This window comes from Mirounga leonina, unplaced genomic scaffold, assembly GCF_011800145.1.
Source record: "Mirounga leonina isolate KUSES-001 unplaced genomic scaffold, KU_Mleo_1.0 Mir_153, whole genome shotgun sequence".
NCBI lineage: Eukaryota > Metazoa > Chordata > Mammalia > Carnivora > Phocidae > Mirounga > Mirounga leonina.
The window spans coordinates 21,343,963-21,354,175 of NW_023270387.1; the positions used below are offsets into that span (position 1 = coordinate 21,343,963).

Below are 10,213 nucleotides of genomic sequence, written 5' to 3' on the forward strand. Positions count from 1 at the left end.
GGGGCGGGCCTGGGCAGGGCCGCTGGCCAATGGGCGCACTCGTCTGAACGGCCTGCTGCGCGGAACAGTGACGGCGGGGTGGGCATGTCGTAGGGAGGAGGTAGGGTGCGAGCCTCAAAGGGGCTGCTCGTAGAGTGGCCATGCTGCGAAGGGCGTTGCCTCTAGGCTTGGGCCGGGGCCTCTTGGGCCGGGGGCTAGGCACACACAGAGGAGGCTCCACTCTGGGTAAAGTTGAGGGCAGCGGAGGGTATCGTGGTTCTTGGGTGGCCCCAGTCTCCAGCTATGTGACCTTCAGAACTCGGGACCCGGCCCACGATGGAAAGACAGTGGGTCGGCTGGGAGAAGGGGGTAAGCTTGCCTGCCGGATCTTGTAAAGCCTGAGCAGACGTATGGATCCCAAAGATGCGCTTCTCAGGTGACAAATGCCAGATTGTTCTAAGCTCCAACTTACCGCCAGAATAGCAGAGAGCCAGCCTGATTGATTGGTTGCACAGATAGATGTGCTTTAAGTCCTGCTAGCGTGCAGGATGCTGTGCCTAGTGTGTGGCTGTTAAGGAGGAAAGAAGGGAAAGAGGATAGGGTCTATGTCCTGTGGAGGTGCCTGGAGTGTAGCTGGGGAGGGAAGACTTCAATAGACCAGTTCAAGACTGGATAGAACCCAACTTGGACAAATGCTCTGCACTGCTAGTCACCGAAGCTAGTGTAATTGGAGAGCTACATGGAGCAGGTGGGAACTGAGATCAGCCTTGAAGATAATTGTTTACTGATTCAAGGACGGTGTGTCTTCCATGTTCTGGGGAACTGAGCAAAAGTTAGGAGAAGAGAAATATTGGTTTGGTGCAAGGAACTAGCAAAAGCCATGTAGATAGAGCATTTGTGTAGAAATAGGAAATGTAGTTTGGACAAGGAAGGTAAGCCCAGATCAAGGAGATTTTTTTTTTTTTTTTTGAACATTGCCGAGAAGAGTTTGGACTTTGTATTGGAGTCAGTGAAAAGACTTGGAGATTTTTGAGTTAGGTGTGAAAGACAAAAGGATTCATTTATTCAAGGCACTTACGATGTGCCAGGTTCTGTGCTAGGTTGGAGATTCATTGGTGAAGAAGGTAAGCATGGTACAGTATGAAGCAATCACAAACTCAAAATTGCAAACGTCTTGCATGAGGTAATGAGACAGTGTGACAGGAGATTTTGACAGTGTAGGGGGTCAGGAAAGCCTTTCCTGAGAAAATGATAACTGAACTGAAAGGGAAAGGAAGCAAGGTGTTAATGGCAAAGAAGTGGACACAGTTTCAAAACAGAGAACCCCTGTGTAGATTCCGTGTGGTGGGATGAAATAAAGCACCATCAAGGTGTGGAAGGGGCTGGAGTGGGGGAGTAGGGAGAGAACAAGGTAAACAGGAGCTAGACTGTGCAGTGTCTCATAGGCCGTGTTGAAGATTTTGGACTTTTATTCTTGGAGTAACAGAAAGCCACTGGAAGGTTTTAAGCAAGACCGTATGTGATTAAATTAGTGCTTAGAAAATATTCTAGCTGTGATGCAGAAGAGTTGGGCAGGCAAGAGGGGAATTAGTGGGAACAATCAGGAGGCTTTTGCATTAGTCTAGGTGAGAGCTTATGGTGGTTTGGTCTAGGGTGGTGGTAACAGAGATGGGAAAAAACGGGGGGAGGGACAGATTGGGGAGATACTTAGGAGGCAAAGCCATCGGGACTTGACAATAGATGGGACATGAATGTAGCTTTGCTGGTGGTGATGGATGGCCAGGATAAGATGCCACTCAAAGAGTATCATGCTTCAGAGGGCACTGCAGCTTGGGGTGTGCCAGAACCTATTGGTCCAGGAGCCTGGAACATCCAAGAGGAGAGGACAATACAGTTGAATATATGAGCCTGGGGCTCAGAGGAAAGAGCAGTCTGCACAGGAAATAAACATGTGTAAGTCACCTGGCCTAGGGAGAGAGTAACAGAGTGTTCATTTTAAGAAGTTGAATCTTGCATTGCTGGGCACGATGCATGAGAAGGCAAAGAGCCGAACGGCATACAGACCATATAGTGAAGCTCTGGAATACTGCTGGCTGCGAGCTGACCTTATGAGAAGGGAGGGCCATGGAGACAGCCAGCTCAGGGTCCTCTTAGCCCACCTTTTCCTGTGCCGATCCTCTAACTCCTGACCACCTGGAAAGAGAATGTATGGCCTTCTGACCTATAATTGCATCCCACAGATCAGAATGGAAAGGTGTCCGAGATTAAGAAGAAGATCCAATCAGTCCTTCCTGGAGGGGCCTGGAATCCACCGTACGACACCAGCTACCTGCCCCCTGAACACTCGGATGTGGTGATTGTGGGGGGTGGGGTGATTGGCCTGTCCGTGGCCTATTGGCTGAAGAGGTTGGAGAAGCCACGAGGTGCCGTTCGGGTGCTGGTGGTGGAACGGGACCACACGGTGAGGTCTGGGGGAGGGCGGCGGCATGAGTGGGGCACGGACTCTTACTAAGGGGCAAGGGGAGCAGAGGGGAGGAAAGACTTCAGTCTTTGGGGGTTCAAAGTCCAAAGGGACTGTACTTTGGCTCTTGTTGAGAAATAGTCCCAGGTGCTTCCTCCCTCAAATTAGAGGCTTTGGCAGTAAGGTTTTTGCTTTTAAAAGCAAATTTCACAATGTTGGATCTTCTGGGCGCCCACAAGTCCGACAAAGAGAAACTGTATTCCAGCTGTAACGAACACAAACAGCTATCTCATCCCCCCTTCGAGATTCTATTACTTCTGAGGTTTTGCACAGTTGTTCTATTTTATTTTCTAAGATTTTATTCATTTATTTGAGAGAGAGAGCACACAAGTGGGGAGGGAGGGGTGGAGGGAAAGGGAGAAACAGACTCTCCGCAGAGCAGGGAGCCCGATGCGGGGCTCGATCCCAGGACTCTGGGATTATGACCTGAGCCAAAGGCAGACGCTTAACTGACTGAGCCACCCAGGTGCCCCTAGTTGTTCCTATTTTAACCACTGCCAGTTAACCAGGAATCTTGCTACTTCTATTTTCCAGTTGGGTAGATGAAATGTTAGTTTCCTGCCCTTGGACTTCCAGGCCATTCCCATTTTGTGCCACAGTGCCCAGCCCTTTTAGATGATTGATTCTCTCTGCTCTGCACATCTGCTAAAAAGGATTTTAGGGGCGCCTGGGTGGCTCAGTCGGTTAAGCGTCTGCCTTCGGCTCAGGTCATGATCCCAGAGTCCTGGGATCAAGCCCCGCATCGGGCTCCCTGCTCCACAGGAGGCCTGCTTCTCCCTCTCCCTCTGCCTTCCCCCCCTCGCCACTGCTTCGTGCTCGCTCTCATGTGCTCTTTGTCTTTCTCCCTCTCTCTCTCAAATAACTAAAAAATCTTAAGGAAAAAAAAAAGGTTCTTAATAATAGTTGCCCTCTTTGGGTGCTGGTTGACTTGCATATGGGTTTATCTCCCTCAACTCCTCTTAGATTATAGACTTGCAAGTAGGACTCCCCTCTATTTGTAGGTGCTTTTGTTAGTGGATTCTGCTCACGTGTGACAGGATGCTGGCCGCCCTCAGCTACTTTGGTCTTTCCACAGTATTCCCAGGCCTCCACTGCACTGTCTGTGGGCGGGATTCGTCAGCAGTTCTCGGTGCCTGAGAACATCCAGCTCTCCCTCTTTTCAGTTGAGTTTCTGCGGAACATCAATGTACGTGCAAAGGGGCTTGGGGGTTGGGGTGGTGACCTCTCCTTTAACCCAGAGAGAGGAGCCGCCCAGCCAGCCAGGGGAAGCAGGGAGCAGAAGCAGTTTGGGCAAGTAGGAGTTGGAACCTCTAGTTCTGTCCCTGGTGGTAGTACCCAGAGGAGGAGGGCTTCCCCGAGTCTCGGGAGCTGTTGGTGAGGAAGCCAGGAGAGCTCTCCCTCCCTTCTTTAAATCAACTTCTTCTAAAGAGTTGTTTTTTTTTTTTTTTTCCCTTTTTTGCATATAGGAGTACCTGGCTGTAGTCGATGACCCTCCCCTGGACATCCAGTTCAACCCCTCGGGTTATCTCCTGCTGGCTTCGGAAAAGGGGGCTGCAGTCATGGAGAGCAACGTGAAGATGCAGAGGTGGGTGCCCGGCACGACCACCCGTCTGCTGCTCAGCTGCACACACCCAGCAGGCTCCCGACACTGAGTTAGGAACTGGGGCGGGCGAGTTGATAAGACAGGTCTTGACTGTGTGGGAGCTCAGTCTGTCGGGTAACACAGACAAGACCTCCGGGATCCTGTGCTGTCACACAGACGTGGACCACACGCTGCCGCGGTGGTTCCTGAATTTGCCGGATCCTAAGAACCCCTGGAAAATCCCACACCCGATGAGCCAGAACGTCTAGGGAAGAGCCCAGGGATCTGCACACTTTTCCTGTAGGGGCCAGATAGCCAACGTTTTAGGCTTTTGGGGTCATATGGTCTCTGTGGCAGTCACTCAACTCTGCAGTTGAAACAAAAGCAGCCATAGACAAAACATGGACAAAAATCTGAATGAATGAGTGTGACTCACGTACAAAGATGCAGGCAGCAGGCCGGTTTGGGCGGCCCCTTTCCTGAGTGAGTCTCATGGTCAGACAAGAGTGCATGTGTTTAATGAATAGACTTGCAAGGGACATCAGGTAATGTCCCAGATGCAGCACTTACTCATGTAGCCACCCAATCCTCCCCATTTTACGTGTGGGTAAACTGAGGCACGAGGCGCTAGTCAGTGGTGGTGCTGGGATTCAAACCAGGCAGTCTGGCTTGCCAGTGTGTTCTTTTAGGATCTGTGTTGCTGTCTTTGGGGGACAGTGTCCCATAGGAGATTGTGCTGGTGGACAGGGCTGTACTAGAAAGTGGACAGGAAGGCCCTTCTAGGCAGAAGGGAAGGGAACAAGGGGAGGGAGCCAAGGGACCTGCTCTGTTGTGAAAGGACAGGGAACAGTTAGGGGATGACAGGGAGTTTAGTGTGGCCAAGGAGATACCGGGGTGTAGGAAAGGAAAGCGGGGTCGGGTGCTGAAGAGCCATGACTAGGAGGCTTGGTCTTGACCCGCTTAGCAAGGAGGAAAACTTGGGGAGTTTGGGGCAGAGATGTGACACAAATGAGGCAGGATCCCCACTTGTGGAGTTGGGGTCCCTACTTCCTCTCTGCAACCCCCGCCCGACACACCTGCACACAGTTGCGCATTTCTCTCAGGCAGGAAGGAGCCAAAGTCTGTCTGATGTCTCCTGAGCAGCTTCGGAACAAATTTCCCTGGATAAACACAGAGGGTGTGGCGTTGGCATCTTACGGTGAGGCCTGCTTGCAGAGGGGTTCAGGGGTCGAGGGGTGCCTCGGGTTGGGAGTCTCAGCACCTTCTAGCCACGTCAAGAAGCAGTGCTTCCCCCTGGCCGGCAGAGCCTCCCCCCGGGCCATGCTCACTCTCTGTCCTTCCACAGGATTTGCCTCTGGTACACTTGGGCACCATGACCTTCCCTGGCTTGTGAGCCCTAAAGAGGAGTCAGGGGCATGGGAAATCCAGTAGGAGAGGAGGGTCCTAATCCCGCCTCATGAGTCCTCTTGCTGATCACAGGGATGGAGTGCGAAGGTTGGTTTGACCCCTGGTGTCTGCTCCAGGGGCTTCGGCGGAAGGTCCAGTCCATGGGGGTCCTCTTCTGCCACGGAGAGGTAACACGTGAGTCTGAGGTCCCATGCTTCTTCCCTCTGCCAGCCAGGACACAGGCGTGGATGGGGTCTTACCTTCACTCACGGGCTAAGCAAGAGTTGGTGGGAAAGGGGGTTCTCCCTGAGGGCTGGCCCTGGCCATTCTGACTCCAGCTCCTAACTCGGCTTCTCTGCATGACTTACGATGTGCTTGAAGGTCTTGGCACGCTCCTGATCGGTGTGCAGCCAAGTTCGTCCTGGTTACCCCATCTCTGTGGGAAAGCCCCCACCTTCCAGCTTGCTTTCCTCGTGAAACCCATGGAATCCCAATCTTGCCCTCTTCAGGCCTCAGGAGTTCTTTTTTTTTTTCCCCCCATGCAGGTTTTGTCTCTTCGTCTAGCCACACGGAGACCACAAGTGGGGAAGAGGTGACTTTGAAAAGGATCCATGAAGTCCATGTAAGTTCCCAGCCTATGCATCTTCCTTACCAAAGCGGAGGGATAAGACCGGTAACAACTGTCATCTTGATCTTTTTCTGTCCACTTCCAGTCTGGGTAAACTAAGGCTCAGGAAGAAATGTACCTCTCATGGTGCCCAGTGTGTGGGCCAGGCCCTCCCTCCCCTCCCCCTTTGGTGCCTGCAGGTGAAGATAGACCGCAGCCTGGAGTACCAGCCCGTGGAATGTGCTCTCGTGATCAACGCGGCGGGGGCCTGGTCTGGCCGGATCGCGGAGCTGGCTGGTGTCGGGAAGGGGCCGCCTGGCACCCTGCAGGGCACCAAGCTACCCGTGGAGCGGAGGAAAAGGTAACTCCCCTCGGGGCGGCTGGGAGGTTGGGGAGGCGGACAGAAACGGCGTAAGAGTTTGTTAAATGCGGTCGGGAGTGGCGGGGGCGTGCTCTTCCCACCGTCTTCTAACCCACCGGTCGTGGCAGGTATGTGTACCTGTGGCACTGCCCCCAGGGACCGGGCCTGGAGACCCCATTCGTCGTAGATGCCAGTGGAGCCTATTTCCGCCGAGAAGGACTAGGCAACAACTATCTGGGCGGCTGTAGCCCCACTGAGGTAGGCTGGGCAGGGGTGGGGTGCTGGGCAGGAGACGTAGGCCAACTGTCATGAAAGAGTCAGGCTTTGGGGCGCCTGCGGGGCTCAGTCAGTTAAGCCTTTGCCTTCAGCTCAGGTCAGGACCCCAGGGTCGTGAGCTCGAGCCCCGTGTCGGGCTTCCTGCTCGGGGAGGAGTCTGCTTCTCCCTCTCCTCCCTGCTTGTTCTCTCTCACTCGCTCCCTCTCTCTCTCAAATAAATAATAAATAAAATCTTTTAAAAAAAGAGAAAAAGAAAAAGAGTCAGGCTCTTTGGAGGGCCCAGCACTGTTACTGATGTTCCAGCCCCTCTGGGTTTGAAGTGGGATCTTTCCTCCCCGCCCCCCACCTCCTGGGGGGATTGAGTAAAGGGTCGGTGAGGTCTGGGTCAGCCCTCGTATCCCAGGGAGCATAAGTCATGTCCCCACCTCTCACTGCAGGAGGAGGAACCGGACCCAGGGAACCTGGAAGTGGACCATGATTTCTTCCAGGATAAGGTGTGGCCCCCTTTGGCCCAGAGGGTACCAGCTTTTGAGACTCTGAAGGTAACTAGGAGGCACATGAGCCTGGAGCACCTCGGTCCCCTTGGAAAGCCTGTCCACTGCCACACGCCCTCCACCTCACAACTGCTAAGGACTCGTGGTCTAGGGGCACATCCCATCGACCCCTCAGCAGCTGGAAGACGCTGCTGCGTCTGACCCCTGGGCAGGAGTGAGGGTGGCACGTGTCGGCACTTTCCTGGGAACCCCAGCGTCCTGTCCACCTGCAGGTTCGGAGTGCTTGGGCTGGCTATTACGACTACAACACCTTCGACCAGAATGGTGTGGTGGGTCCCCACCCACTCGTCGTCAACATGTACTTTGCCACGGGCTTCAGTGGCCATGGGCTCCAGCAGGCCCCTGCCGTGGGGCGAGCTGTGGCAGAGATGGTGCTGGATGGCCACTTCCAGACTATCAACCTGAGCCCCTTCCACTTCAGCCGCTTTTACTTGGGAGAGAAGGTCCAGGAGCACAACATCATCTGAGCCTGTAAGCTCTTCACTGGGCCCCGCTGCCCCATCCGTGACCCTTGGCTCACATTCACATTCTCCTCACTGTGGCTTCCTCCCCAGCACCAAGCCAGGCTCTCCTCCATCCTCCTGTCCCCGTGGGGCTGGGCAGGCAGGCCAACTGTAGGCTTTGAGAGGCACTGTGCCTTAGGCCCAGGCCAACAGAGAATGATGGGGTGAGACCCCAGGACTGATCTCTGGCCCGGGCCAAGGCCGCCCACTAAGGTAGTGCAGCTGGGCGGAATACCTCAGCACGTGCCCCAAGACTGGCGTCTTCAGAAAGATTGCCTCTGCCTGTCTTTGGCAGGCTCCAGCAGAGGCCAGGCAGGGGGCATTGCAGGGCAGCCTGGCCCAGATTTAGTGATTGTTTACCTTTTTCATCAGTCAATAAAATGTGATTACTTTTTCCATCCAGGCCTCTGTCCCTTCTACTTTCACCTCCTGAAGCACCCACTAGCCTTTCACACCAGGCTGGGAGGAGCATGGCCTTCTCCTCCCAGGAACATTCTAAAGTCCTCCTTATAGGCATCTTGTTTGCACACGAGTGCCTCCTCTTCCTGAGTCCCTGCAGGGTTTGGTTGTAGAATGTAGGGAAGGCTTCATTCATTTATTCACTATTTATTCAGCTCCAGCTCTTGGCCAGGCCCAGGGCTGCATATTAGGGATATACAGCAAACAGGCATACCGTATGTCCTCACGGGAGTGTTCTTATCTCTGCCCTGCCCTTCAGCCCAGATCAGATGTAGTGCCCTCCCGTAGTGCGGGAATAAGCACAGGTCACGGACACCTCGTCTCACCTGGGTGTTTCTCCATGAAGCTTCTCAGGGAAGTTGTCCTCTGAGCTGAACCTACAGGACGAGCAGTTTAACGAAGTGAATGCACAGAGGGGAAGCGGGGAGGAGAGCGAGGACGGGGGTGATTGCAGACTTCAGGAAAACCATATGCAAATGCCCAGGACCAAGGGTTAGTAAGATTCAAGGGACAATAAGAGATTTGTCCAGGTGAGATCATGGAGGGAAGGAAGAGAGGCAGTAAGAATCGGGGCAGGGCCAGGAGCCAAAGAGCCATGCTGTGGCGCTTGGGTTGTGTTCTGTGGGCTTTCAGTAGAGAAGCGACATGCTCCGATTTTCCTTTTAGAAAAATCACCCTGACTGCCTGTGGCGAATAGACTATGATGTCAAAGCAGGAGGGCAGATGGGAGGCTGTCACTGCGTCCACAGGGCAGACAGCAGGGCCTGCACTGTCAGGGCAAGAAGCATGTGTGTCCAAGAAGTGACAATAGTCACAAGAAGCGGGGTCAAGTAAGACTCAGGTTTTTGGCTTGGACAGCTAGATGTATGTCTTGCCTTTCACAGAGGTGAGGAACACCAGGGAGGAGCAGGGTGAGGGACAAAATGAGTGGTACAGTCTGGGACATGTTGAGTCAAGGGTGCGTACAAGGACATCGGGTAGAGCTGTCTAGCTGGGAGTTGAAGGTACTGCTGGGCACTCAGGATGACCTAGGCTGTAGAAATATGGATACCATGGAAGAGAATGGCATCCCCCCACAAAGGGAGAAGAGTAGGGGGCCAAGGGGGGAAGCCAGGGGGGACCTCACTGTCATTTTAAGGGATGAACGAAAGGAGAGGAAACCGAAGAGGTGGCCAGAGGCAGGAGAAAAGCCAGGAGCGTGAGGTGTCCCAGGAACCTAGGAGTGGTCAGCGATATCCATGCATGCTCGCAGGCTGGATCAGTACCAGGTAGGTCGGTGGGGCCCCCACGGAGAGCGGTTCTGGGAAGAAATGTACCTCAGTGGGGTCCAAGGTGACAGTTGTTCAGAAGGGAGAAGTGAATGGGAGTAGAGACAGTTAGTAAAACGTTCATTCCCCCTCAAAAGCAGCCTTTGGGGAGAAGAAGGGAAAAGATGGGCCCGACTGATTATCAGCTGTGTGAGGGAGGGCGGACCGGGGACGGGAGTGGCGCTGCCCCGTGAGGTAACAGGAGAAGCCCCTGGGCTGGGTAAGAGCCAGGACTGATGAGGCAAGCAAAAGAGGAAGAGCCTCGGGTGCTGAAAGACAGGAAGGAACTTGCCAGGGGCATGGGCTAGGGACAACTCAGGCCAAGCCCAACATCTGTGATAACCCTGTAAGCTAGCCTCGTCAGGTGCCCAGTATTCACTCACCCTGCCTTCAGTAGCTACCCCCCTCTGTGGGTCAGAAGGAAAATGGCCTTCATCTGGCTCCTCACCCTGAAGCTACTTCAAGATGACAAACACTGTACTCATTTATTAAGAATGCATTAATGAGGCCTCGTAGGAGAGCACTTACCCTGCCATCTGTCTTCCCTCTCAGTCCAAGCCTCCTTCACCTTTGCCCCAACACTGAGCTGTCGCCATGCGTGCCCTCCACCCGCTCTCAGCCAGGCTTCCCTGAGTGCCTGTGCCCTGCGCTGCAGCCCGAGGGGAGCCCTGGCTTAAC

The 10,213-nt window shown here is 53.9% G+C and overlaps 1 protein-coding gene across 6 annotated transcripts; it reads left to right on the plus strand.

Moving 5' to 3' along the window:
* The first annotated feature begins 65 nt into the window (after nt 1-65).
* Nucleotides 66-8,167, plus strand: FOXRED1 (FAD dependent oxidoreductase domain containing 1). 6 transcript variants are annotated; one of them, XM_035009261.1, is made up of 11 exons: nt 66-348; nt 2,220-2,440; nt 3,576-3,686; nt 3,967-4,085; nt 5,186-5,280; nt 5,562-5,663; nt 6,014-6,090; nt 6,276-6,436; nt 6,565-6,694; nt 7,150-7,254; nt 7,479-8,167. In XM_035009261.1, the coding sequence occupies exons 1-11, from the start codon at nt 141-143 to the stop codon at nt 7,731-7,733; spliced, it is 1,584 nt and encodes a 527-aa protein (XP_034865152.1). In that variant the 5' UTR covers nt 66-140; the 3' UTR covers nt 7,734-8,167. The 6 variants fall into 6 exon arrangements, with proteins under 6 accessions (XP_034865152.1, XP_034865154.1, XP_034865155.1 ...); XM_035009263.1 differs by having other exon boundaries at nt 3,576-3,662; XM_035009265.1 differs by having other exon boundaries at nt 67-225.
* The last annotated feature ends 2,046 nt before the right edge of the window (nt 8,168-10,213 follow it).

Coding starts and splice junctions, on each gene's coding strand:
- FOXRED1 (XM_035009261.1), top strand. CDS start 141: ATGCTGCGAAGGGCGTTGCCTCTAGGCTTGGGCCGGGGCCTCTTGGGC. Junction 2,441..3,575: donor TGGTGGAACGGGACCACACG/GTGAGGTCTGGG, acceptor GTCTTTCCACAG/TATTCCCAGGCCTCCACTGC. Junction 6,695..7,149: donor GCGGCTGTAGCCCCACTGAG/GTAGGCTGGGCA, acceptor CTCTCACTGCAG/GAGGAGGAACCGGACCCAGG.